The 26,079-nt window shown below is 46.2% G+C and overlaps 2 protein-coding genes across 2 annotated transcripts; one reads left to right on the top strand and one right to left on the bottom strand.

The window, feature by feature from the left end:
* Positions 1–8,938: 8,938 nt before the first annotated feature.
* On the top strand, positions 8,939–22,909 carry Vps4a (vacuolar protein sorting 4 homolog A). Its single transcript, XM_051201464.1, has 11 exons — positions 8,939–9,060; positions 14,196–14,307; positions 14,404–14,551; positions 15,235–15,296; positions 15,397–15,516; positions 17,230–17,386; positions 18,729–18,877; positions 19,183–19,264; positions 19,505–19,724; positions 21,836–21,976; positions 22,453–22,909. Exons 1-11 carry the CDS (start codon positions 9,040–9,042, stop codon positions 22,552–22,554), a joined length of 1,314 nt encoding a protein of 437 aa, XP_051057421.1. The 5' UTR covers positions 8,939–9,039; the 3' UTR covers positions 22,555–22,909.
* Pdf (peptide deformylase, mitochondrial) lies at positions 22,826–26,007 on the bottom strand. Its single transcript, XM_051201467.1, has 2 exons — positions 25,453–26,007; positions 22,826–24,775 (listed from the first exon to the last, which is right to left on the bottom strand). Exons 1-2 carry the CDS (start codon positions 25,988–25,990, stop codon positions 24,618–24,620), a joined length of 696 nt encoding a protein of 231 aa, XP_051057424.1. The 5' UTR covers positions 25,991–26,007; the 3' UTR covers positions 22,826–24,617.
* Positions 26,008–26,079: the final 72 nt, after the last annotated feature.

Here is a 26,079-nt window from a genome sequence, read left to right as displayed (position 1 = left end):
TCTAACTGTCCTGGAACTTGCTCTGTAGACCAGGCTGGCCTGGAGCTCACAGAGATCCACCTGCCTCTGCCTCCAGAGTGCTGGGATTAAAGGCCACCAGCACCCAGCTCCTAGAATGATTTTTAATTTCTACATAATCCTAAAAGCTGATGGCAGCTAATCCTGAACTGTCTTTGAGCTCCACACTTCACTGTGGACACATCACAGACATTGATAAGAGTGTAATGACAGGTAGAAATCATGCATGTCAGGATTATGTATCTTGAAGCAACATAGTTGTTCCACACTATAGTGACATAAGTGGAAGTCATTCATTCCCAAGTAGCAGATCTGAAACCTATTCCCCCTTTTTAAGAAATGAAATGGCCTGGAGGTATATAGCTCAGTAGTAGAGCGCCCATTCAGCATGAGCAAAGCCTGGGCCCCTCTGGATTACTGCTGAAAGCAAACACAAACCCACAGCAATCTCAGCAGCAGCAGCAGCAGCAGCAGCAGCACAAAGGTGCTGCTTATCAAAGGTGAGAATTTCAGGTTGAGGTTCAGTGAATAGCCACAGGGATCACATTATTTTCTTGTATCTTTCCAGCAGTGGCCAAATCAACTAGAAAAATTATGGTTAATAAAACATGAGTTTTTATTCTTTTTTAATGTTAGGCATTGGCATTGATCTCAGGCAGGGCTGGGAGCATGCTAAGCATACGGTTAGTACCACCAAGCTATATACTCATGTATTCCCAGCCCCTATGATTTCAGAATAATAAGTTTTGGGTTTCTTCTTGGTTTTTAGACATACTCTCTCGTATAACCTATGTCAGCCTCAAATTAGTCTTCCTGCCTCCAACTAAGTGCCAGGTGTCATAGCTGTGCCCCACTTTGAAACTATAAACTTGAACATTTTCTTACCACCTCTACTTTTCCATCCCACTTTGGGTGACTGGATCGATTTGTTTTTATGTATATGAGTTTTTGCCTACATGTACATCATATGCACACCTAGTGCCCAAGGAAGCCTGAAGAGGGCACCAGATCCTCAGAACTGAATTCACAGAGGGTTAGAAGACATCATGTAGTTGCTGGGAACTAAAACCCAGCTCCTCTGCAGGTACAGCCAGTGTTCTTAACCACTGAACCATCTGACCAGCTACAGTATGTGGAGTAGAGTATGTTAAGGAGGTGTGAGGCAAGGAAGATCAGAAGTTCAAAGTCATCCTCAGCTATACAAAGAGTTTGAGGTCAACCTAGGATACATTAAACTCAGCTCAAAAATTTTTTGAGTGTGAGTTTAAAATATAAATATGCCTTTTGCAAATTATCTTTGCTCTCAAATACCAATTGGCATGTGTGTGTGTTGATTGGTTTTGTCAGTTGATTAGTCTTTCACCACAGGGTTTCTCTGTCTAATAGCCCTGGCTGTCCTGTAACTTACCCTGTAGACCAGGATGGCCTTAAACTCACAAAGATCCGCCTGCCTCTGCCTCCCGAGTACTGGGATTAAAGGCGTGCATCACCACAAACATGCTTGAAGCATGTTTTAAGACAGTCTCACTGTGTCTCCTAGGCTGGCCTTACAGCTCTCCACAGAGCCCAAGGCAAGCCCCAAACTGGCAGTCCCCTTGCTTCAGCTCTCAGAGGTTGGGATCACAGACAAGATGTTGGGTATTTAAAGGTGAATGCTTACTTTTTTTTTTTTTAAGCAAAGGTTCTGGCTGGTCTGGAAGCACTATGTAGACCAGACTGGCCTTGCAATGATCTGCCTGCATCTCTCTCCCCAAGTGCTGGAGTTAATGGTGTATCCTCCCACACCTGGGGTAAATGACAGTCTCAACAAAGAACCCTCTTGTTACTGCTCTACCAAAGGCAGTGAGGTGGATTAAGTCACAGGAATAAAAATATATCAGATTTACCTGAGTTGTAGGGTCCTTGGACATGTATTTTTTTTTTTTTCAAAATTTTTGAAGCCTTTTCAAATTCTTTGTTTTTGATACAAATAATGACAGCCTACAAAAGGGAGAAAAACTTAAAAGTTTTGTAATAAACAGGTGTCATTAGAATATCAAATATTAAAACATACTCTGCTGAAAAGCTAAATCTTGTAACTACCTAAGACTTTTCATATCGCATCAAATTCCTGTACTTAAAAGCCAACATTACTGTTCAAGCACTTGAGCAACCATAAATGTAGATTTTTATTGTTTTTAATGCCTAAGAGAGCAAAATTGGATCCCTTGGGTTACAGACACTTAGCCAGTCTGGGCTGGGCTGCCTAAGGAAAGACAAACAGACATGTTTATTCATTCCCAAACAGCACCTGAGCTCTCTGTGGTGGGGGTGGCATAAGGATGTAGTTACGTAGGCTTCTTCTTTCCACTTGTTTTCAAGTGTACTGGAATCATGTGTGAGAATGAGGTCATACCTTCAGTGTCTTGCTCTTTAAACTACCCTTTGACAATCAGGTGCTCATTACTGTATTTTATCAAAACCAGCACATAGTATTGCTGCAGGTCCAGTCCTTCAGAACACAAGAAGTGCTTTCCTTCTGTTGAGTCCTGTCACCAGTCGGCATTTGTTGCATCTTGCGGTTGTTTTCTGAATTAATAGGACTGGAGAGGAAAAAAAAGTTCAGGTTGGCCCAGTCTCTTCAATCCTCACTTATAGCCTAGGCACTGGGTTCAGCACAAGGTATCCCTGTTATGGTTACAGTCTGTTGGGTGAGTTCACATGGAGATCTCAGTGCCCAACCTATCTCTTTATCTCTTTTCTTTTTGGTGCCAGATCTGAAGTTTTTTAGAGCACATTTTTTCCTCTATGCACACTGATATCACTGACATGTATGTATTATTTCCCACTCTGTTCTTTTTTCTAATGTAAAACTGTGGAAGCTAGCTTCAGCAAGGCTGGTGATGTAACTCAGTTGAAAGAAGACTTGCCTCACGTACAGGAAGTCCCTAATACCATATAAAACCAGGTATGGAGGCCACATCTGTGAACCTAGCACTCATTTGGAAGGCGGGAGACAGGAAGAAGCTATCCTCAGTGAATGTAGTGAATATCAAGCCAGCTTGAGTGTGTGAAATTGTCTCAAAAAAGAATATATTTCTACCACTTGGTTGTTGCAGGCTTTGTTTTCTTTTTAGAATCCTTTAAATAAGACTTCTGTTCAAGTCTTACTTAACTGTCGCAAGTTTTCTGGCTACCAAATCCAAGATCCATGACATAAAACAGCAGTATGTGGTCTTACTTTTGAAAGAAGCTTTATGTATACTCTATTAATACAGATGTTTAGACAACACTTCCCTTGGGTTGCACATCAACATAGAGCATTGTATATTACAATGAAAACTTGTAACTTAAGGGTATTATATATATATATATATATAAAGTATATATGCCTTTGTAACCTTTATATTGTAAATAAAAATTTGCTTTTAGACATTGTTTCTTGATTTTTAGAATGTGGATATAGTTTCAGACTTTCAGGAAAGTTTCAAAAACACTGAAGAAACAGTGTGGTGGCTGCAATGTCAGCACTGGGGGGAAGCTGGGGCTCAAGAATTGCTGAACCAGCTTCAGCCAGTGTGAGACCTGCCTAATGTAGATTTCAAAAGCTTATCTCCCCTTGGCCACCTTTCTTAATTATTAGTGTTTTCCACACTTGTTCCATTATCTTGACATGTCTGTTTCTAGCAGGCACTCTATCATCCTTAAATTCTTTCATGATTATCTGTCTTACTATACAAGGCTCTTTGGGTGGCCACTGTCTGGCCCTCCTTGTCAGGAAATCAATATGAGATCAAGACCAACACCCCTACCAAGCCAGTACAGGTGATGCCATGCATTCTGGCCTATGGTACCCAGTACTGTGTGTTACTTTGATTGTCATGTCTCCAGTCTGCAACAGTTCTTTAGTTTTAGTGACTCCCTAATCAAACACAGGTTTTTGGGCCTATGGGAGGCTCAGCAGGTACCTCCAACCTGATGACAGAGAATACCACATGACAGGAGGAGAAAATAACTCCCAGAAGTTGCACACAAATGCACACATACACAGACATGCATGCATGTAGCTCCCACGCTATGATCTGTTCCACGAATCGGGCAAAGGTCATTCGTTTAATGGCAATGTCGAAACACCAAATGCCGAATGCCGTTTATTGAGGGGAAAGAACGGGCTTAAATACTGACTTACAGCACAGTGTAAAATTACAGGAATTTTAGGCTTAGCTCCTCTCGTGTGTGTGATCACGGTGAAAGATTTTAGTTTGTAGAGCAAGGATATAAGAAAAGGGGAAATTTTTTTATGTTAACCACTCTGGGGTTATCACAAACTCCATGGCAAAACTTAGAGAAAGGCTCAGTCAACAAGAAAGAGAGAGAGTAGTCCAACAGGGCTGGTTTAAAAGATGGTTCAATAAGTCCCCCTGGATGACCACTTTGGTGGCTACTATATTAGGACCCCTGACCATCCTCCTCCTTGTGCTCACCTTTGGGCCTTGCATTCTTAACTGCTTACTCCAATTCATTAAAGATCGGCTATCTATAACCCAAGCCCTAATTCTAACCCACCACAATCAGTCCCTCAAGCAACGAGAGGGACCTTAAGTTTTAAGATTAAAAACTCACAAAAAGAAATGGGGGAATGAAAGATTTTAGTTTGCAGAGCAAGGATGTAAGAAAAGGGCAGGAGAATAATTCTTGCAAGCAGAATATAGAAAAATCATAAGGCATGAACATTGACATGGGAGGAGAGAACAGAAATTATGAAAACAAAGAAAGTTACTATGGTGAGGGGGGCTAATGGCCATGCTAGACTGATCTTGTTAAATAGGGCTAGTTACAGCCAAGAGAAAGCAAGAGTATGAAAAAAGTTTCTCACAGGTCTTGGCCCACAACAAGGAAATAGGCCCCCAACCCTGGAACAAATGGTCCCAGATGAACAGCCCTGTTTGGGTCACTCCTGGCCAACGGACAGTCTGAGGACTTCCCAAGTCATTCTATGGTTTATCCTTTGAATAAGAACAGGTCGTACCTGGGTGAGCTCTCAAACATGAGATCATACTTTGTAATCAATGACCTTGTGCCCCATGCATGTATACTGATTTGCAGTCTTTCTCTATAAAAAGAGAGCCTGAACCCTTTGGGGGGTGTGCAGCTTTCCCCGAGATCGCTGACACCCGAGTGCACTCATTCAATAAACACCTCTTGCTTGTTGCATCTCCTGGTTTTGGTGTTTGTGTCGTGGGGCTCTCCCATTAGTCCATTAGGACCCCAGAATTAGGGTCCAACAACGGGATGTGTTGTCATGAGGTGTGTTGTTAAAATGGGAAGAGTACCAACAACAGCCTTGGGGCAAGGAGTTCCAGCCAACAGCTTCAGGCTTGCTCAAAGTGCCTCAGGGTCCATCCCACAAATGAACATAAATGTAAAAACATAAAAGAAGCCAGGTGTTGGTGGTGCATACCTTTAATACCACCAGCACTTGAGAGACAGAGACAGGCAAATATACAGGACAGCCAGGGCTACCCACAGAAAGCCTGCCCCCCCACACACACAGACTGTCATAGGTGTGCCTAGTCACCTTGATGTCAAGTTGACAACCAAGAATAGCCATCACATTCACTTACTGTAACTGATACCTTGGCCTTTGAAACCTTGCTTTCTGCCTCCCTGTCCATCACCCCACCCAACCATATCACTCCAAGACACCTCAGCTGCTTTTCCTTGGAAACAAGTTTCAGTAGCAGGGAAGATGGATTACAGAAGCAATTGCACAATTGGTGAACAAATGGATTTGGTGCCATTCTGAAGCAGATTCAAAAACAGCTGCACTTTTTTCAATATGTATGGGTGCTTTCCCTGCATATATGCACATGGAGGCCAGAAGACCACATTGGATCCACAGTGCTGACGTTAGAGATAGTTGTGAGCCATGTGGGTGCTGACTATAAACCAGGTCCTCTGGAAGAGCAGCCAGTGCCCTTAACTGCCCAGCAACCCCATTCTTAGAACTAGTTTTGGAGCCAGGTATAATGATACACCTTTAATCCCAGCACTAGGGAGGCAGAGGCAAGAGAATCTCTTGAATTTAAGGTCAGCCTGGTCTACATAGTTATATAAGATATACCCTTTAAAAACTGGCTTCTCGTGGACCTGGGTATGTTCTCTACTTAACCTCTTCCATTGTTTTTGTACAATTCTGTAAATCAGTCTTGAAGTCTCAACAATGCTAGGCAAACACTCTACCGCTGTCCTACTTGTTCAGCTGTTCTATCGTTTTGAGACAGGTCTCTGCGGACCAGTTTGACCTCAAAGTTTCGTCGTTACAGGCAAAAGCCCAAGGTTCCTTAATAAGTTGTTAAGAGTATGTGTCTCGGCATGAACCTCAGGACACTACTGTTTGATCCTCTGATTTTAGTGGGTTGTATTGGCTAATTGAAGTGGCTCACTGGTCCAAGCCTGGGTTTACAATAAAAGCCACATTCTTAAAACTAGCAGAATTCAACCTAGGACAGAGCTGTGATGGAGGTAGTCCTTCTGTGTATATGTTTGTCTTATTGGTTGATGAATAAAGCACTGTTGGCCAATAAGGCAGGAAGATAGGTGGGACTAGGAGATAAGGAGAATTCTGGGGAAGGTAGGCAGGAGAGCCAGCCAGTCAGTCACCATGTAAGGATGGGGAAGAAAGGACGCATCAGGCGTTTGTTCTCCAGTAGATAAGACCATGTGGAAACACATAGATTAATAGAAATGGGTTAGTAATTAAGACAAAACTAGCCAATAAGAAGCCCAAGCCATTGGCCAACAGTTTAATAATTATTATAGCATCTCTGTGTGTTCATTTGGGGCTAAAGTGGCTATAGGCTAGGTGGGACCAGGCTGGAAAGAACCTCAGCAACAACTGTGAGGAGAAGAATGGAATTAATTTCATTTAAAAGTCAGTCCTGTTCTACTGGAAGTGTAGGAGCTAAGAATCAACTGCTACACTGAGAAAGAATGTGAAGTTATCAAATCTAAGCATGTCATGTGGGCCAACCCCCTGACACTTAAATTTAGTGTGGGCAGTCCTCCCTCCTCCTCCCTGTACTTCCCATCCGGCAATAGCAGCACTGACTCCAGAACCCAGGCTGTCTCAGGGTTCAGGCAGCCAGGAGACTGCCAAGATGAAATCCCTGTCCCTCAGAAGCAGGCTCTGAGAGGAAAGCAAGTCACCAGAGAATACTGAGTGGTCCAAACCAAAAAAAAAAAAAAAAAGGCAACAGCCTGTGGGTCTCAAACCCAGCACTTGTCACTGCCTGAGTAGTATCCTCCAAAATTCATATGCTAAATCTTAGAGCGTGAGCAAAGGTCCTTAAGGATGGGATTAAGTCAGAATGGAGCTTGAGTGGGCTCCAATCCAATGTGGCTGCTGTCCTTATAAAATGAAGAAACAGGTGTTCTGCAGACTGTAAAGGCAAATGCTGATGTGGGCGGGACTGGCCATCTCCCTCCTCCTTTGAAGGCATTGGAGCAGAAAAGGAAAATAGGGCTTGGAAGGCAAGGAAGGTACCAGTAAGAAACTGGTCATTGCAGCCTCCAGCAGGACTGTGTTTGCATATATATGCATACACCTACTGCTTATAAGCAAGATGCAGACACTGGGCATTGTGTGAGTAATAAAATGTCCAAGCTCCTATGGAGTCCTTCATGTCTTTCATATTTCAAAACAATCTTCTAGGGGCTGGAGAGACAGCTCAGCCAGTGGTTAAGAGCATTGCCTGCCCTTCTAAAGGTCCTGAGTTCAATTCCTAGCAATCACATGACGGCTCATAACCATCTGTAATGAGACTGGTGGCCTCTTCTGATGTCAGGGATGCATTCGGGCAGAACTTAATATACATACATAATAAATCTTTTTTTTTAAAGATTATGTATACAGTGTTCTGTTGGCATGTATTCCTGAATATTCTTACCCACCATAAGAGGGCACTAAATCTCATTATAGATGGTTGTGAGCCACCATATGGTTGCTGGGAATTGAACTCAGGACCTCTGGAAGAACAGCCAGTGATCTTACCCTCTGAGCCATCTCTCCAGCCCATAATAAATAAATCTTAAAAACAACAAACAAACAAACAAATAACTAGCAGAATCTTGGCAGTGGTGGTGCATGCCTTTAGTTCCAGCACTCGGGAGGCAGAGGTAGGCGGATCTCTGAGTTCGAGGCCAGCCTGGTCTACAGATCGACAGATCGAGTTCTAGGACAAGCTAGGGCTATGCAGGGAAATCCTGTCTCGAAAAACAAAACAATAAATAAATAAAAATAAAAGCTATCACAAAACTGGCAAAGTCACTGTGTCCTAACAGTTACCTGGGATAGAGCCCTGGTACACTAGCTGTACACTAGCTTATTCATTGCTCCCTAAAGCTAGCCGAGGTAAATACTAATTATCATAACTTATTAAATAACCAGAAAACATAGCTCCAGTAAGTTAGATGTATTTTTCTGGTGATAATAACTCAAGTGGGGTCCTGATTGTACTTGGTGCCGCTCCCCAGCCTCCAAGCCCCGCCCTGCTCGTCCTGCCCGCCTGACTCTGGACCTTAGAAGTGCCCTTGCCGGGCCTCGCCCCTCAGGTTCCAGGCCCCGCCTCTCACCTGGATGTCACCAGGCCACGCCCCTACCTGTCCCACCCCTCAGTCAGGCGCCCCCACCCCTAACCTCATCCTTGGTCGCCCCCGCCTCTCACCCAGGAAGGCCTCAGCCCCGTCCCTCGTCGGGATCCCGCCAGGCCCCGCCCCCGACAACCCCCTCCCCTTGGAGGAGAGATGCCTGCAGTTCCGGATCGTGGCCGCTGGGTGGCAGCCGCGTGGCTCGGGCTGGGCCGCTCTGGGCCGCGCTTCTCGCTCACCTTCGGACTAGGTTCAGGCTGCTAGTGGCAGTCCTGCCCGCACCGAACGCCGACCCGCCGGGTTCCCAGCGCTGGACCCACCACCTCGGCTCCTCCGGGCCGGACCGAGGCCGCAAGCAACGCCGCGGAGTGTGGACCGAACCCAGGAGATGAAATGACAACGTCAACCCTCCAGGTACCTGGGCGCGGCACGACCGCCCAGGCCGAAGGCTGCAGGGCCTGCGGGCCGCTGAGCGGGCAGGCTGCGGCCTCCTCGAAGCCCCGTCTGGCGGTCCCCATAGGGCCGCCTCGTCCCACCCGTGCTGCAGCCTCTCCCATGCTCGGAGTCCCAGGGATGTCTCCACTGGGCCCCGGCCCAGGCCGAACCGGCGTGGCCCCGAGCCCTCTGCGCGCAGCTGGGGCTGAACTGCCGCCTTGCAGCGGTCCCGCCTTCCCCCCGAGCGAGCCCGGATTCCGCAGGTCGCTCCGGGAACGCCGCTCACTTGCTCCTACTATGCTCCCTGGCTGCCCCCTGACCTTCTGCCAACGAACCCCCGATTTCTCGGCCAGCCACCCTTCATTCATTCCCTAGATGGTGCAGGGCGATCCTGGAGTGGCGCCGCCCGAAAGAAGGAAGGGCTTTCTAGAGCTGTCAGAAAGCGTAAACATGTTCAGGCCTCAGGCTTGGGTTTAAATCCCAGCCCTGCCACTAGCGTGCCTAGGTTTTGATCTTTGAATGTTGGATCTCATCAGTAAAATGGGCAGTGCCCTTGTAGGGTGGTTGTCAGACGGCTCAAGACCGAATAATTCAGAGGAAGCGTTTGTAACATAGGTTCAGCACATCTTGTGCTCTGTAAGCCTTTGCAAATAGAGTCAGCACTTGGGCAGAATCAAGTAAGACTTCATGAAGGAAGGGACTTTAGCCAGAGCATCAAGAGTGGGTGGCTTTCACATACATGTTCGGGGGGTGGGGGTGGAATGGTTGCTCCAAATGGAAATACAGGAGTGGGAATCAATTGGAGTACAAGGTTTGGAATTAGATGGAATCCAGAGCCAGAACCCACCATCCACCGCCAGAATTCTTATCTGTTTATTTACTAGGGATTAAGCCAACTTCAGCTAGATCCCACCTGCCTGGCTAGTGTTTCAGTGCCTGTGAACCAAGAACGTTTTTTTTGTGCCGGGCTGTGGTGATGAATCCCAGCACTCTTGAGGCAGAGGCAGGTGGATGGATCTCTGAGTTTGAGGCCAGTCTGGTCCACAGAGTGAGTTCCAGGACAGTCAAAACTACACAGAGAAACCTTGTCTCACCCCCCCCCCAAGAAAGAGAGAGAAAAGTATTTTTCTGGCATTTTTGAAATAGTTCTTAAAAATTATTTATTTTTGTTTTGTGTGCATCGATTGCCTACATGTGTGTCTGTGTGAGGATGCCGGGTCCACTAGAATTGAAGTTAAGTTGTAAGCCACCATGTGGGTGCTGGGAACTGAACCCAGGTCCTCTGGAAGAGCTGTTAGTGCTCTTAACCATGGAGCCATCTATCTCTTCGGCCCCAAAACAGTTTTAGGTAGATAAAGAACTGGTGCTGTACATTTAAAGTGTACCATTCAGTGCTTTTAGAGGTTTGTATCATCACCAAAGAAACTATGCTGTTAACCATTGTTCCCCAGCCATTCTGTCCCACATAACCCACTTGTCTGTGGAGTTGCCTATTTTAGACACTTTATGTTATTTTGTGTGTCTGTGTATATATGGTGTGTGTATGCCTACTAATATGTCAGTGCCCATTCACTGCCTGTGGGGAGGTCAGAGGGTAACTTCAGAGGTCAGTTCTCTCCTTTTGAATGTTAACTCAGGTTGTCAGTCTTGGTAGTAAGCAGTTTTGTTTGTTTCTCTGGAATTTCCTTTATAACAAAACAGCAGCAGTAGGTTCTTCCCCAGGGCCTGTGATTCCTGAGCCATGGGCTTCTGACCAGATTTTCAGTACCAGACCTGAGTTCCTATAGAGGCCTCAGGCCCAAGCCTACATCATTGAGTACCCCAAACCTTTGTGACACTGTTGCACCAGAGAGCACAGCTTGCCTGGCAGGTCAGTATTGCAGCAAGCGTGGTTGACTTTAGGGATACTATTGATGTCTTTTCTCACCCAGGGACCTGTATAGCACCTTCCAGCACTATGAAAGCTAGTTGGCAGGTCAGTTTCAGCCTGGTTTCTATTTTATTTAATTTGAGACAGGATCTTGGTATGTAGCCTTGGCTGGAACTTGTTATGTGGACCAGGCTGGCCTCAGACTCACAAATATCTACCTGCTTCTGTTTTCCCAGACCTGGACTTAAACTGTTTACACCACACCTAGCTCACACTTGATTTGTCTTTGTCCTGAAATAATCAGGCAAGCACCTTTACCTGCTGAGCCATCTTGCTGGCTTGGGTGTTTTTGTTTGTTGTTGTTGTTGTTTTTTTTTTTTTTTTTTTTTTTTTTTTTTTTTTGAGGCAAGATTTCTCTGTGTAGCCCTGGCTGACCTGGAACTCACTGTTGAATTCAGTGATCTGCTTGCCTCTGCCTCGTACAGGGGTTAAAGTTGTGTGCCACCAAACAACTGAGATTTTATTTATGTAAAATCATACAATGTGTGGTTCTCTGTGACTGACTTGGCTGGCTTAACTTAGTGTCACAATCTTTTACGTTGTTTAAATGGTTTGGAGGGCAGGCTTTCAGGTTTTTATGACATAATTTTAAATTCAGATTTTAGTGCCTATAAATAAAGTTTTATTGGATGACATCCCAGCTCATTCTTTTATATGCTGTCTATGGCTAATTTTGTGTTGCAGAGATTATATGGCCCCCAAACCTAACACATCTGCTGACTGAGCTTTCATAGAAAAAGGTCTGTCAGGCCCTGCTAGCACACCTTTGCTACTCCTTCGTCTCAGCCCTTTGCCATGGTATTACTAGAAAGGTGGCAGGGCTGGCAATTTAATTTGTCACCACACCCTCCTGCTATGCAAAGCTGTTTCTCTCCTTTCAAACTGAGATCTTCTGCAACTGAAAGACAGCATTAGTTGCCAGAAAAAAAATGTAATGCACCAGTAGGTGCCCTAATAGTGTTTAGCAGAGATGAGACAGGCCTGCTCTGCTCTGTGAGGACAGAGGAATTTCAGATATTGTTCTTAGCCTACACTTTATTTTTTATTCTTATGCATGTGTTTTGCCTGCATGTATGTATGTATGTATGTATGTATGTATGTATGTATGTATGTATGTACGTATCTTATTGCATGCCTGGTGCCCTGTGCTCTCACTGTCCAGAACTGGAGTTACAGCACTACATGGGTGCTGGGAATCAATTCTAGGTCCTCTGTATGAGTAGCAAGTGTAGTCAGGCTTGGTGGCACACACCTTTATCTTAGCACCTCTCTGTAAGCAGAGGTCTAGCTCATTTACATTCAGAGTTCCAGGCTTGTCAAAGCCAAATAGAGACCCTGTCTCAAAACAAAACAAGAGCATCAAGTACCTTTAAACCCTGAGCCATCTTTCCAGATTACTTATTTTGTTTTGTTTTGTGTAGGGGTGTTTTGCCTGCATGCATATCTGTTCACCACTTATATGCCTGGTGCCTGGGGAGGCCAGAAGGCATCTGATCCCCTAGAACTGGAAGCAGTTGTGAGCTGTCATGCAGGTGCTGGGACTCAAATCAGAGTTCCTTCAAGAGCAACAAATGCTCATAACTGCTGAGCTATCTTTCTTAATTTATTTTAAAGTTTTATACATTATTTGTCTGTTTGAAGGTCAGAGGACAACTTTTAGGAGTTGTAGGTTCTCCTTGAGTGTGAGGGTCTCCTTAGGAATTAGATGTCTCCTTCATTCATGGCTTCTAGGAATATTGAACTCAGGGCTCTGTGTTTTCACAGCTAGTGATTTTACCCATTGGACCATGTCACTAGCCCTGATCCTTTCCTCTATTCCCCATCCCACACACCCCCCCTTTTTTTTTTTTTTTTTTTTTTTTTTGGTTTTTCAAGATAGGGTTTCTCTGTGGCCTTGGAGGCTGTCCTGGAACTGGCTGGCCTCAAACTCACAGCTGGGCATTGGTGATGCACACCTTTAATCCTAGCACTCAGGAGGCAGAGGCAGGTGGATTTCTGTGAGTTCGAGGCCAGCCTGGTCTACAAAGTTCCAGGACAGCCTCCTAAGCCACAGAGAAACCCTGTCTTGAAAAACAAATAAATAAATAAATGGGGAGACCAGGAAAGTCATATTGAGTGGAAAGTCCAAAGAACTCTAGAACCAGGTACTGTCTCCATGGTTTCTAAGGCAATTCTGGGGAGACTACTATATTCACCTGCAAGTCAGTCCAGTACTGGCCATTCAGTGTAGGCAGTGGAGTCCAAGCATGACAGTCACCCACACACTCACTTTTTCTGTCTCCTCATTCTGGTGAGTTCCTCTCGTGTAGCCTTTCTCCTCACCCCAGCCTGGCCACCTTACAGAGCTGTCTGTGCTTTCCTTCCAGATGAGGATGGCTAAACAAATGTCCTGGCCCTGCCAAGAGCCAGTCAAGAGGTTATTGTTTGTTGTGGCTGAAGCAGGGTCTGCAGTGGGATCTGCCTGCCAGGCAGCTAGTGCCACACCAGATGGAGGAGGATTCTGGCCAGGCTTTGCTGACTGGGGGTACTTCAGGTTTTCAAACTGGCTTTCTAAGGCCTCCAGTTCAGCTGGGAGCATGGACCTGCGGACCTTTTGAGACTCCCAAAGACATCACTCCCAATTCTTAGAGAGCACTTTTGATCCTGGAGCTCCTGGTTTGTAATGTACTGATCCTCCCCAACCATGTGTTCAGGAAACCTCTCTTCTGAACCTAGAGTGATCTGGGGAGTAGAGGGCTACAATTTTCTATTAGACTGAAACTGTCAGGTCCATGAAGGACTTTCTTAGCTGGCTGCATCTTTTTGGTCCTTGGGCCAAGTGTGGCTTCTGGCTTTGTTGAGCTACAAGAGCAAGTCCATCTTTCCCTGGGGCAGTGAAATAGAATGTGAACTTTCTCGTTGGACCTGCCCTTGGAGCCCCAACCCCACAGATTAGTTGGTTTCTATTTTCTAAGCTCTAGAACAGAATGGAGGAAGGGTGGCTTCTGACCATGACACTCCCTGGGATGAACAGCTTTCTTTACAATCCCTTCTAGTTGGTGTCAGAAAAGTGGGGCAACATACTGGCCTTCAACCAATAAATCCACAGGCCTGGCACTAACTCTCATCTCATTCTGCTGCTTGTGACCCCAAAGGCTCTCTGGGTCCTGTGGGGAGCACTGAGCTATATGCCTTGCCTCTCCAGAAAGCCATCGATCTGGTGACGAAAGCCACAGAAGAGGACAAAGCCAAGAACTACGAGGAGGCACTCCGGCTCTACCAGCATGCTGTGGAGTATTTCCTTCATGCCATCAAATGTGAGTCATTCTCAGGGTCCTCTGGCTGCAGTGCTCTGGAAGAGGAGGAGGGCTGGCACATGGGCTGATAGAGGCCACTGGGTTTCTCTTTTGCAGATGAAGCACACAGTGACAAGGCCAAGGAGAGTATTCGAGCAAAGTGCATGCAGTACCTAGACCGAGCAGAGAAGCTGAAAGATTATTTACGAAACAAAGAAAAACATGGCAAGAAGCCAGTCAAAGAAAATCAGAGTGAGGGCAAGGGGTGAGTGTGCTGGAGCATATAGCTTACGGAGCCACAGGCCTGGAGTGCATGTTCCAATTTCATGTGTTGATGTCATTCTTGATGCTAGTGCTGCCTTGGACCTTCTGTTGTACCTTCTTACAGGGTAGCTATCTACTGGTGACAAAACACCAACAGCTGCTTTCATTAAGCAGTCCACGGTGTCTTGATTTCTAAATATGAGAGACTGGGGAAGGGGAAGGGACAGAAGACGGGTCAGCAGGAGGCTTTGAGGGTGGGAAAGAAGTGATACAGATCTGGGCAGCAGATAGCTGTTGGCATGAGAGCTTCCCTTTAATGTTTTGATATAAGGTCTCTCACTATGTAATTTTAAACTTACTAATTTTAATTTTAAATGTCATGTCTTCTCCACCTTTTGAATTCTCTGGGGTTGCAACCACATGTAGTCTGTTGTCTGTTTTTGAGTTCTTCTGAAAAGTCTGACCATTTGCCTTGGTGCTTTTTAAATCCAGCCAAAAAAGCCTGACGTTGGTGGCGCCTGCCTTTAACCCCAGCACTCAGAAAGCAGAGGCAGGGGATCTCTGTGAGTTCGTGCTTGTTGCTCTGCCAGGGCTGAGCTGGGAACATACATACACAGCTAGCCTTACAGAGCCTCCTTGCTCTCAGAATGGAGGACCAACTTGATCTTCTGTTTCCTTTCTTAGTAGCGACAGTGACAGTGAAGGGGATAACCCAGAGAAAAAGAAATTACAAGAACAGTTGATGGGTAAGAGAGAGGCCTGAGCTCCATGGCAATAGGGGCACTGCATGGGTCCTTTTTTGGGTCCACTTGTGCTCATGTGTCAGTCTGGGCTTCCTCCTTTCAGGTGCTGTTGTGATGGAGAAACCCAACATACGGTGGAATGATGTGGCTGGTCTAGAGGGGGCTAAAGAGGCTCTCAAAGAAGCTGTCATTTTGCCAATTAAATTCCCACATTTATTCACAGGTAAGAATTCAGCACAGTGAATAACTTTAATCCCAACACTCAGGAGGTAGAGGTGGGTGGAGCTCTGAGTTCAAGGCCAGCCTGGCCTATAGAGTAAGTTCTACAACAGCCAAGGTGACACAGAGAAACCCTGTCTTGTAAACAAACCAAAGAATGTAGTCACTAGCTCAGGTATAAAACTATCAGCCTAAGGAATCTAGTTTGGGTTTCCATCATGAATGTTCCAGAACAGATGGTAGGTAGCCTCGTGTCTGCAGCAGACCACTCACAGAGGGTAAGTCCTGGCATGGCTGCATGTGTGCCTGTCCTTTTGACCACAGCCATCCACCTCATGGCTTGATTTTTGTTTTCTTTTGTTTTCCTTTTGCTGGGGATAGAACCTGGTACCTAAGCAAGCACTCTACCACTGACCCTGACCCTAACTCCCTGTCTTCTTCTTGCTAGATCTGAGTTAGAGGCCAGCCTGGTCTACAAATGAGTTTGAGGACAGCCAGGGCTGTTACACAGAGAAACCCTATCTCAAAAAAATAAAAACAAGTTTATGTGGCCTGGGAATATAGTTTGATTTGTAGTTTTTCCAACATTTGTAAAGCCCTGGGTTTGTGCAGGTATATCCCCCTATAATCCCAGTACTTGGGAGGCAGGATGAGCAGAAGTTCAGGGCCATTTTTGGCTATACTTTGAATTCTAGGTCAGTTTTGAGATACATGAAACTTGAATTTTGAATAGACATTCTCAGCAGGCAGGATCAAGAACCAGTGCTTGGGGTCATTAGTAAGATGGGGTCTGAGCTTCCAGTAGGTGTTTGGTTCTCTTCTAAGTCAGTGGCTTTATAAAACTTTTTCTTTCTGTATCAACAGAAATTTTATAACTTTGTTTTTATTTTATTTTTTTTTTTTAAGACAGGATTTCTCTGTGTGTCCTTGGCTATCCTGGAACTCTCTACACCAGGCTGGCCCCAAACTCAGAGATCCGCCTGCTTTGGCCTTCCAGGTGCTGGAAATAAAGGCTTATGCCACCACCACCCAGGCAATAACTTTGTTTTGAGATTTGGTTTTATTTTATGTATATTGGTGTTTTGCCTGCATGTATGTCTGTACACAGTATTCATTCAGTTCCCTTGAAGGCAAGAAGAGGGTGTTGGATCCCTTGGAACTAGTTACAGTTGTGAACTTCTATTTGGATGTTGTGACCAAGCCCAGGATCTCTGGAAGAACTTCTATAAACTGCTGTTAAGAACTATTAACTGCTGAACCATCTCTCCAACCCCACAACTTTTAATTTATTTATTGTATATGTATGGTATGTTCATGCATAATTATATATGTATTCCCTGTGTGGAGATGCATGCATGTGGACACGTGTATGAAGATCAGAGGAGGATGTCAAGTATCTTCCTCAATTGTTCTCCACCTTACATATTGAGGCAGCATCTTTAGTTGAAACCAAAAATAGATGAATCAGCTAGTCTAGCCAGCTTACTCCAGGGATTGCCTAGCTCTGCTTTCCAAACACTGGGGTGACACGTAGGCTGCCACTCTTACCTGGTATTTTCCTGGGTGCTGGGAAGCTGCACTCCAGTCCTCATGCTTGTAGGACAAGGGTTCTGTCACCTGAGCCAGCTTCTTCATAACTGCCTTCAACTTCTCAACTTTTCTTTGCTTCTTCTTTGCAATCAGGAAGCAGCTGACTTCTGTCTGTTCTTTATTACAGGCAAGCGCACCCCTTGGCGAGGTATACTGCTCTTTGGGCCCCCAGGCACAGGCAAGTCCTACCTGGCCAAAGCTGTGGCAACAGAAGCCAACAACTCCACCTTCTTCTCTGTGTCTTCCTCGGATCTGATGTCTAAGTGGTTGGGGGAGAGTGAGAAGTAAGTCAGCCGTCAGCTGTATTGTGGCAGCCCTGGCAGCTGCTGGTAGTCCAGCTTACTGGTCCCTTGGAAATCACTTCCCAGAGAAGCTGCCAGTCAGGGATAGTAGGAGAACAAGCTCTTACTTTTTTTTTTTTTAAAAAAGATTTATTTACTTACTATGTATACAATGCTCTGCCTGCATGTATGCCTACAAGCTGGAAGAGGGCAGCAGATCTTATTACAAATAGTGTGAGCCACCACGTGGTTGCTGGGAATTGAACTCAGGACTTCTTGAAGACAAGCCAGTGCTTTTAACCTCTCAGCCATCTCTCCAGCCCCCAAAGCGCTTACTTCTTGAGATGCTGTCCTGATACATGGATGTCAGGAAACTCAGCACTCTAGAGTTTCCAGCACTCATTTTTTTTTTTTTTTAATTTATTTTATGTATATGCGTGCTCTATCTGTATGTACAACTTTATGCCAGAAGAGGGCATCAGATCCCACTATACGTGGTTGTGAACCACCATGTGATTGCTGGGAATTGAACTCAGGTCCTCTGGAAGAGCAGCCAGTTCTTTTAACCCCTGAGTCATTTCTCCAGCCTCTTGTCAGGGAACTTGGAAAAGAAAAGATGAAGCACCCTTGTAATCCTAGCACTCAGGATACAGAAACAGAAGGAGCACACATTCAAGGTCGGCCTGCTCTCTATAATAAGACCTCTCAAAATAAAAAAGAAAGGGAAAGGATGCCAGATGGTGGTGGTGCACACCTTTAATCCCAGCACTTGGAGGCAGAAATAGGAGAATCTCTTGAGTTTGAAGTCATACTGGTCTACAGAGCGAGTTCCAGGACAGGCTTCAAAGCTACACAAAGAAACTCTGTCTCAAAAAATCAAAAAAGAAAGAAAAGGATTCTATTGTGAGTATATATCTTTTTGGGTTTGTGAGTCTGGCTCTCATGTACCCCTGGCTACTCATTCTGTAGCAGAGGCTTGCCTTGAACTTCTGATTCTCCTAGTACTACCTCCTAAGTGTTAGGGTTACAGATATATGTTACCAAGCCTATAGAGTCAGTTTCAGTTGTGTATCCTCTTTGGGGGTGTTTTATGGGAAATTGAGGCTCTGAGAATAGGAAAGGATTCTTCCCAAGTCCAGAGCCAATGAATGGTGCTCCCAGGACTTGAGGCTGATCCCACAGCAAGTTCTTGGTTCACTACTGTTTGAGGACTTGTCTGCCCTGTTTTCCCTATAACTATTTTCAGCCTCCCTGTGTGAGAGGAAGGCACTGGATGTAACAACTGGGTCTCAGGGTGGGCATGTTTGGGAGTGTCAAGGTCTTGACCTCTTTCTTACTCTCATAGGCTAGTCAAGAACCTGTTTGAGTTGGCCAGGCAACACAAGCCTTCCATCATCTTCATTGATGAGGTGGATTCCCTCTGCGGGTCACGGAATGAAAATGAGAGCGAAGCTGCCCGCAGGATCAAAACGGAGTTCTTAGTCCAGATGCAGGGTGTGTGCTGGTGCCTTGTCACTCCTTGGCTATCTTCCACCTAAAGCCAACCCAGGGCTCCATTATGTAGCTCCACTGGGTACGATAAAGGAGAGGCACTTGTGATGTCATCTCTGCCAGCCTTATATGGGCTTGCATCAAAGAGAGGTTCTGAGGCCTTTGTCATGTTGTCTCCATTCTTCCCAGAGCAGGTGGTACTTTAGATCTCTACCCAGGAAAGCCCCAGAACATTATTTATTTTCCCATGGGTCCTGGCTGCCTCTGCAGGCATCTTCAGATGCTTCTTTGTCTCCCATTCTCCACAGGAGTAGGGAATAACAATGATGGGACTCTTGTTCTTGGTGCCACAAACATCCCCTGGGTGTTGGATTCAGCCATTAGGAGGAGGTGAGTTTAAACTAGAAGGAGCTTTGGGCTGACATCTTTGTCTAGTAATGAATGGTCCATTTTGCTACTAGCTGTCTACCCCCATTTCTCTGGAATCCTCCCATGTCTGCATGTCAAGCAGAGCCCTTGGTAAAGTTGGGTACTGGACCTGGATCACTCATTTTAATATGCATGCTGCCTTTTCTCTTCACATCATTCTGTAATCAGCTCTCATTTGATATCATGCATATGTCTCTCCAGGTTTGAAAAGCGAATTTATATCCCATTGCCAGAGGAAGCAGCCCGGGCTCAGATGTTTCGGTTACATCTGGGAAGCACACCTCACAACCTCACGGATGCTAACATCCACGAGCTGGCCCGGAAGACAGAAGGCTACTCAGGAGCTGACATCAGTATCATCGTGCGGGACTCCCTCATGCAGCCAGTTAGAAAAGTACAGTCAGCAACACACTTCAAGAAGGTGAGTGGCAGCAGTGGCTTAGGCAGGGTCACCTGTCAGGAGGTGGGGTAGCCTCTGCTAAAGGTAGTTTTTTATTTGTTTGTTTTCTGAGACAGGGTTTCTGTCTGTAGTCCTGTGTAACGAGTATGGGTTTTCCGCCTGCCGCCGCCCGGTCTTGTTCTGCTGCCGTGCCAGCCCCAAATAATACACAGAGACTCTGTATTTGTACATACTGTTGGCCTGGTTACTTGTTTCTTCGCTAGCTCTGCCTTTAATTATTAACCCATTTCTGCTGATCTATGTATTTCTGGTGTTTTTTTCTTTTCTTTTTGGCCCAGGGCCCCCCCCCCCTCTTCTCCCCCTCCCCCCCCCCCCTTCCCTCTCCCGCCTTTTATTAACCAGTATGAGAAACATATACAGAATGACATCTCCCATCAGTCCTGGCTGTCCTTGAACTCACTCTGTAGACCAGGCTGGCTTTGAACTCAGATCCACCTGCCTCTGCCTGAGTGCTGGGATTAAAGGTGTGCACCACCACCACCTTCTACCTGGCTCCAAAGGTAGATATTAAGTATCCTTTTGCTCTAGAACTGGAACTGTGCCACACATCCTCCCTGAATTTACCGCTGTGGGAAACAAGACAGCAGCCAGCACTGTGCTGCGTGCACACAACCAAACACTTGTCAAGTCCAGACACAGCAAGTGGAAGGATTTGCTCACTCATTCAGGCACATCTTTGTTGTGTGTCTGCTGTGGATCCTGCTGTTTCCCACTGTCCTGGGTGTGGGGAAGGTAGTAGTGGAGACAACAAACGAGAAATGCTGGTTCTTTAGCAAATAGTGAACGCTTGTCAGAGTAAGTTAGCGACACTGGAAGGTCCACAAGTTTGGAGGGGTGAGTGGGTTGTTCTGTTAAAAGGAAAGACACACTATAGCGACCAGAGGCAACTCTTGGAGATGGGGGAAGTAGCCTTGGGATGCTTAGGGTGTGTTTCCCCATTGCAGGAGATGTTAGTGAGTTTGTTTCGGTTGAGACTGGGTTTCTCTTTGTAACAGCATTGGCTGTCCTGAAACTCACCTTGTAGCCCAGGCTGGCCTCAACTCACAGAGATCCACCTGCCTCTGCCTCCTGAGTGCTGGGATTAAAGGTGTGCACCACCATCACCCAGCTGGGAGAAACATTTTGCTGCAACATTTATGGGGATGAATCTTAGTGGAATTATTGAGGATGATGGGTCTACACTGGAGCTACAGGTAGATTCTAGAGACCAGCAGCTGGAAAGCATGTTGTCATGCACTTCTAAAATCGGATCAACCCACTTGGACCTCAACCTGTGTTTATTCATTGTTGAGTGTGTGCATATATAGGTCAATGGATAACTTTCAAGAGCTGGTTCTTTCCTTCCGCCATATGTACCTGGGAGAACAAACGCAGGTCATCAGGCTTGTTTACAGATGCCTTTACCATCTCACTAGCTGGAATTCATTTGTTTTAAGACAGTTTCAATTAGTTCAGGTCAGCCTCAAACTCTCCCTGAGGTCAAAGATAACCTACAACTCAAATATCCTAGGTGTTGAGATCACGGATGTTTGCCACCGGAGGGTTCTTGTCTTGTTTTAAGTACTGCTATGGGGGTGGGAGCAGTATGCTTGGGTGCCATGACATGTTTTGGAGGTAAAACTCAACTTTGCACTTGGCTCTCTTCTACTTTCACATGGGTTCCATAGATGGAACTCGCTTGTCAGGTTTGCATGGCAAGTGCCTTTACCCACTGAACCATCTTTCAAACCTCAGACCTGAGGGGTTTTGTTTATTTTTAAACTGGTGAGTCTTATTTATCAATGGAATCAGATGGAAAATGTTGACCCAGTATAACAATCCATTTGGAAATGTCAAGTACAAGCCAGACCCATACTTACTTGGTGGAGTGCTATAAAGCCATATAAACTTGATTTCTTCTCCAATAAATCTTTACAGTAGATCAGACCTGAGCTTTAAAGCAGCTTTGCCCTCCTCCAACCTTGACGACCTAGAAACCCCCTATTCCCTTCAGGCTATCCTTAAGTCCTCATGTATACTGCCACTAAGGTCAGCCAGCTGCCACACCAGCCTGAGTTTCTGCTTGGTTTCAGGTTTCTGGCCCTTCTCGCACCAACCCTAGTGTTGTGATTGATGATCTTCTGACCCCATGTTCTCCAGGGGACCCAGGGGCCATAGAGATGACTTGGATGGATGTCCCTGGTGATAAACTCTTAGAGCCTGTGGTTTGCATGGTAAGTGACCCACTGGAAGAGAACTAAAAAATCCTTAATGAAATTAAGTAGCCTTTTGGGTTGTGGGTAGCTGAGGTTTTTGCTGAGACTCTGGGAACCTTTAAGAGGAAGAGTAAAGTCCAGACACTATCATTCCAAGGACTGGCTTTTTGTTCCAGAAGGAACCAGTGAAAATATTCTCACACGAGTCTTACATAGACAGTCTAGATCTCTCCTAAGTTTGTTAGTTGTGGTGTCTGTCCTCCCCCAGTAGCTGTCTGCACTGTGGGTGAATATAGTAATGGAAGCTACTGATGGGATGGGGTGAGTTACAGGGTGAAGTGGTCTTTCAGATGGAAAGGCGGGTGGACATGATATTCAGTTTGCACTAGGGATGACCTCAGAGGCAGCCTCTTGTTAGTCTAGACAGCACAAATAAAGAGGCGCTGAGGACCTGGAATCAGCTGTTTCTCAGCTCTGTGCTTGTGTCTCTGTAGTGGGACATGCTGCGGTCTTTAGCCACTACCCGGCCCACGGTGAATGCAGAGGACCTCCTGAAAGTGAAGAAGTTCTCTGAGGACTTTGGACAGGAGAGTTAAAGCTTCATGTTGATAATGAAATTGGGAATTTGACTGGAGCAAATTCATGGGACTTCCTATACCAGTGGCCAGGCAGGGCCTGAGGTCCTGAAGTCACTAGCATCTCTTCTGCTGCCTGGCTGCCAATCTAGTGGGATGATGGGAGGGCCTCCACTGCTGCAGAGAAGCTTTGCCATATAGGACACCTGGACACTGGCTCTGCATACTTCACTCCTGGATGCTCACAGTCCTTGCCCTGATTTGTTTTGTTTATTTAGTTTTTTTTTTCCTCTTTTCTTTTTAACTTTTGTTCCCCTAAATTAATGCTGCTTTGATTTCTGTCTTGTTTATAAATAAAGAGAAAAATCATCTGGAAGTGTTGAGGAGTGGGAGCCACCAGGCCCTTGCTCCCACCCCTTTCCCCACATTAAGTCTGGCTACTTAGCCAGCTGACCGTGGGGAAGTAGGAAAAGCCATCCCACCCTCCTAAGTTTGCACCTGGAGCTTCCGGTCTTCCTTGCAGGAGCTGATGGCTTCTGTGAGCACAGAGCTTGTTTTCATCAGGAGAGATAACAGGCAGGTGGTCTTTATTGCTGCCTTCACCGACTGAGAACTGACCCCAGCCTTTGCTGGCCCTATGCTGGAGAAGTCTAATAAACCCTTTTCCTTTCTTGAGCTACTGAAGTCTTTCATTTTTGATTCTAGTATGGAATTCTTGAGAGTGGCGCTTACTTCTGGTAAGGCCCTCTTCATTGTTTTCTTTCCTTAGCAGGGCAAGAAGTAGGAGTGCTCATCAGGTCTGCTGTCCAGTCAGGTGACAAGTCCTGCATGCCTTAAGCTCAGAAGTGTGGCTGTAGTTTTGCTATCTTTTTTGTTTTGAGACAGGGTTTCAAGTAGATTAGGTAGATTCTGAACTCACTATGTAGAGGAGAATGATCTTGAACTTTAATCCTGCTTTCAGCTCTCAAGAGCAGAGACAGGAGTGAGTGGTAATGTTAGGTCTCTGTTCCTATGAGGCAACCTCAAATAACTACTACTGAACAGATGCTGCCCAGTTTAGAGTCCCCAGAGAAAGCAGCCCTAGAGATGCTGTGTGACATAGGTCACAGTATAGGCATGCACACACAATGAAGGAATTTCCAAAAACCAGTATTATTCCTCTGTATTTTATTTCCTGATGCTAGGACTCAAACCTAGGTCCCTCCACATTAAGCACTGTTGTACCCATGAGCTTTATATGCTCCCAGCTGTAAGTGCTCTAACTTGGAAACCTGAAAGGGCCAGAACTGATTCTGTAGCCAAGACTATATTGGCCTTTCACTACTTTTTTTTCTCTGATTGAAAGTAGCTGAGTGAAGCTTTGGTTGTTTTTTTTTTTTTTTTTTATTTTGTGTGTGTGCACGCACACACACGTGCATGTGCGCCCATATTCAAGTGCATGCCTCCATCCTAGAATTCACTCTGTAGACCAGGCTGGCCTCGAATCACCTGTCTCTGCCTCTCAAGTGCTGGGACTAAAGGTGTATACCATTATTGCCTGAAAAGCAAGTACTCTTTAACCTAGCTGTCAAGACATCCCTCCCTGATTTGAGCTAACTTTTTTTTTTGAGACAGTCTCACTATGTAATGTCCCTCTGGATAGCCTCAAACATCAGCTTGCCTCTGCCCAGAGTGCTGGAATTAAAGGTGTGCCATGACACCCATTTACCTGTATGTTAAAATGACTTTCTGATATTTGGACTACATTATTATCAAGCATTGGCTGTGGGGGTAGAATATATGTGTCTCATGAAGTCATCTGTACTGAGAATGGTCAACTGCCTACTTCTTTCCATGCAAAATTGTCAGGAAACACCTACTTCTTCAGTATTTCTATTCATGCTGTAACAGAACTCTGTCCGAATCTAATTTCAGGATAAGCAATTCCCATCATGTTCCTTTTATCTCAGTCCATTACATACCAGCAGTCCACTGTTTACTGTCAGGTTGAAACAATTCCAAGTTGAAGTACAAAAAGATGTGCCCATCTTAACCCAAAGTGTCTGCATGCCAATTTTCCAGACCCTCAGTCAAGCAACAGAGTGTCAGTCATTCACCTCCATCCAGCGGAGACTGGTAAATGTCCCACTGTCCATTTTGTCAATGAACAAGCAGCCTTGCAAATGATCCATCTCATGCTGGATGATTCGAGCTGTCCACCCACTTGCTGACCATACCACTGGCTCTCCTTTTGGGTTCAGTCCTGCAAAGGAAGTTACAGGCTCCCTGAGGTGAGGCTTTGCTAGATACGCTTAACCTCCTTCTGCCCCTACTTCCTGATTTCTGCCCTAGCTATGCCTGTTTACATCCTATCTACAGAGGCAACACCGGAAAGTGAATGTAGACAATAGTCCTTATCCATCCTAGAAAGGATGCCTCAACTTTGTTCAGTGCCAACTTTTTTTATTCAGCCCGATTCCCAGCTCTACTATAGGGCAAGCATAAGAAATCTTGATGAGGCGCTTTCCCTCCTCAAAGCTCTTCTTGGGTGCTGTTTACCAAAGATAATTAAGCTTGGCACTGTAGCAAATAAGAACCACCGTCTACAAAACAATGTGGACGATAGGCATGGAATGATTTGTTGCCCTAGTCTGGATAAAGCTGGGTCTCGCTTTCTTACACAAGCCCACCTGAAGATAAACTAGAAACGTGTAACACAGACACACATATATGAATCTATATACACACCTATGAGAGAGGAGAGACAGAATCCTATCTACGTAGTCTCCCCAGTTGGCACCCTGCGTCCCAAGAGGGTTTTGTCTTGCTCTTAGGAGTGCTGTCTGTCAGCCCTGAATTTCGTGTGCTCCCGGGTCCTGCTGTGTTTGCAGTCTCCGACTAGGGATAACATAGCCACCCCGCCGTCCCCGTCCCCGGCACCTGAGATCTGCACTGCCTGAAAGCGAGGTACACACGCCAGGAAACCGGCGACGCTCTCGCAGCCCTCAGGGAAGGTGACCAAGCGGCTGTCCAGCACTCTCAGGCTGGGGTTCACCAGCACGCGAAGCGGAAAAGGCTCCATCTGACGCAGCTCGCGCAGGCGCGGTGAGAAGGTGCTGAAGAGCGCTTCGGGGAACTCGAGCGCCAGCACTTGCAGCGGCACCCCCAGCTGCGGCGCACTCAGGCCCACGCAGCCGCGCCGTCGCATCACCTGCACCAGCCGCCCTACCAGCCGCCGCAGCTCCGGCCCCTCCAGCTGTGCGGGTTCCACCGGAGCCGCCACGGTGCGTAGCACCGGGTCCCCGACCTGGCACACACGCGTGTATGGCGGCTGTGGCGCGCCCCACACAAGGCGCCTCAGGTACCGCCAGTAGGAGCGCGTGCGCGCGGGGCCCTCTAGGCCGGCCGACGAACTGCAGCCCCGCGCCGGGCTCAGCGAGACACGCGTCGCTACCAGCAGCCCACCCAGCAGCCCCATGGCGCCTAGAACGGCCCCGGCCGGTCCTCCGGTTAACGCCAGGGATGCTGGGAAGCGTAGTTCCCGCGCGACTTAGAGCATTCGTCATC

This window comes from Phodopus roborovskii, unplaced genomic scaffold, assembly GCF_943737965.1.
Source record: "Phodopus roborovskii unplaced genomic scaffold, PHOROB, whole genome shotgun sequence".
NCBI lineage: Eukaryota > Metazoa > Chordata > Mammalia > Rodentia > Cricetidae > Phodopus > Phodopus roborovskii.
Note: the sequence above shows the minus strand (reverse complement) of the source record. Positions and strands in the feature narration are given on the sequence as shown.

Excerpts from the sequence above, each read along its gene's own strand:
- Vps4a (XM_051201464.1), top strand. The coding sequence starts at position 9,040 with ATGACAACGTCAACCCTCCAG. Across the intron at positions 14,308-14,403 it reads TTTCCTTCATGCCATCAAAT|ATGAAGCACACAGTGACAAG; the intron begins GTGAGTCATTCT and ends TCTCTTTTGCAG. Across the intron at positions 18,878-19,182 it reads GTTCTTAGTCCAGATGCAGG|GAGTAGGGAATAACAATGAT; the intron begins GTGTGTGCTGGT and ends CATTCTCCACAG.
- Pdf (XM_051201467.1), bottom strand. The coding sequence starts at position 25,990 with ATGGGGCTGCTGGGTGGGCTGCTGGTAGCGACGCGTGTCTCGCTGAGC. Across the intron at positions 24,776-25,452 it reads TCAGGCAGTGCAGATCTCAG|GACTGAACCCAAAAGGAGAG; the intron begins GTGCCGGGGACG and ends CTTCCTTTGCAG.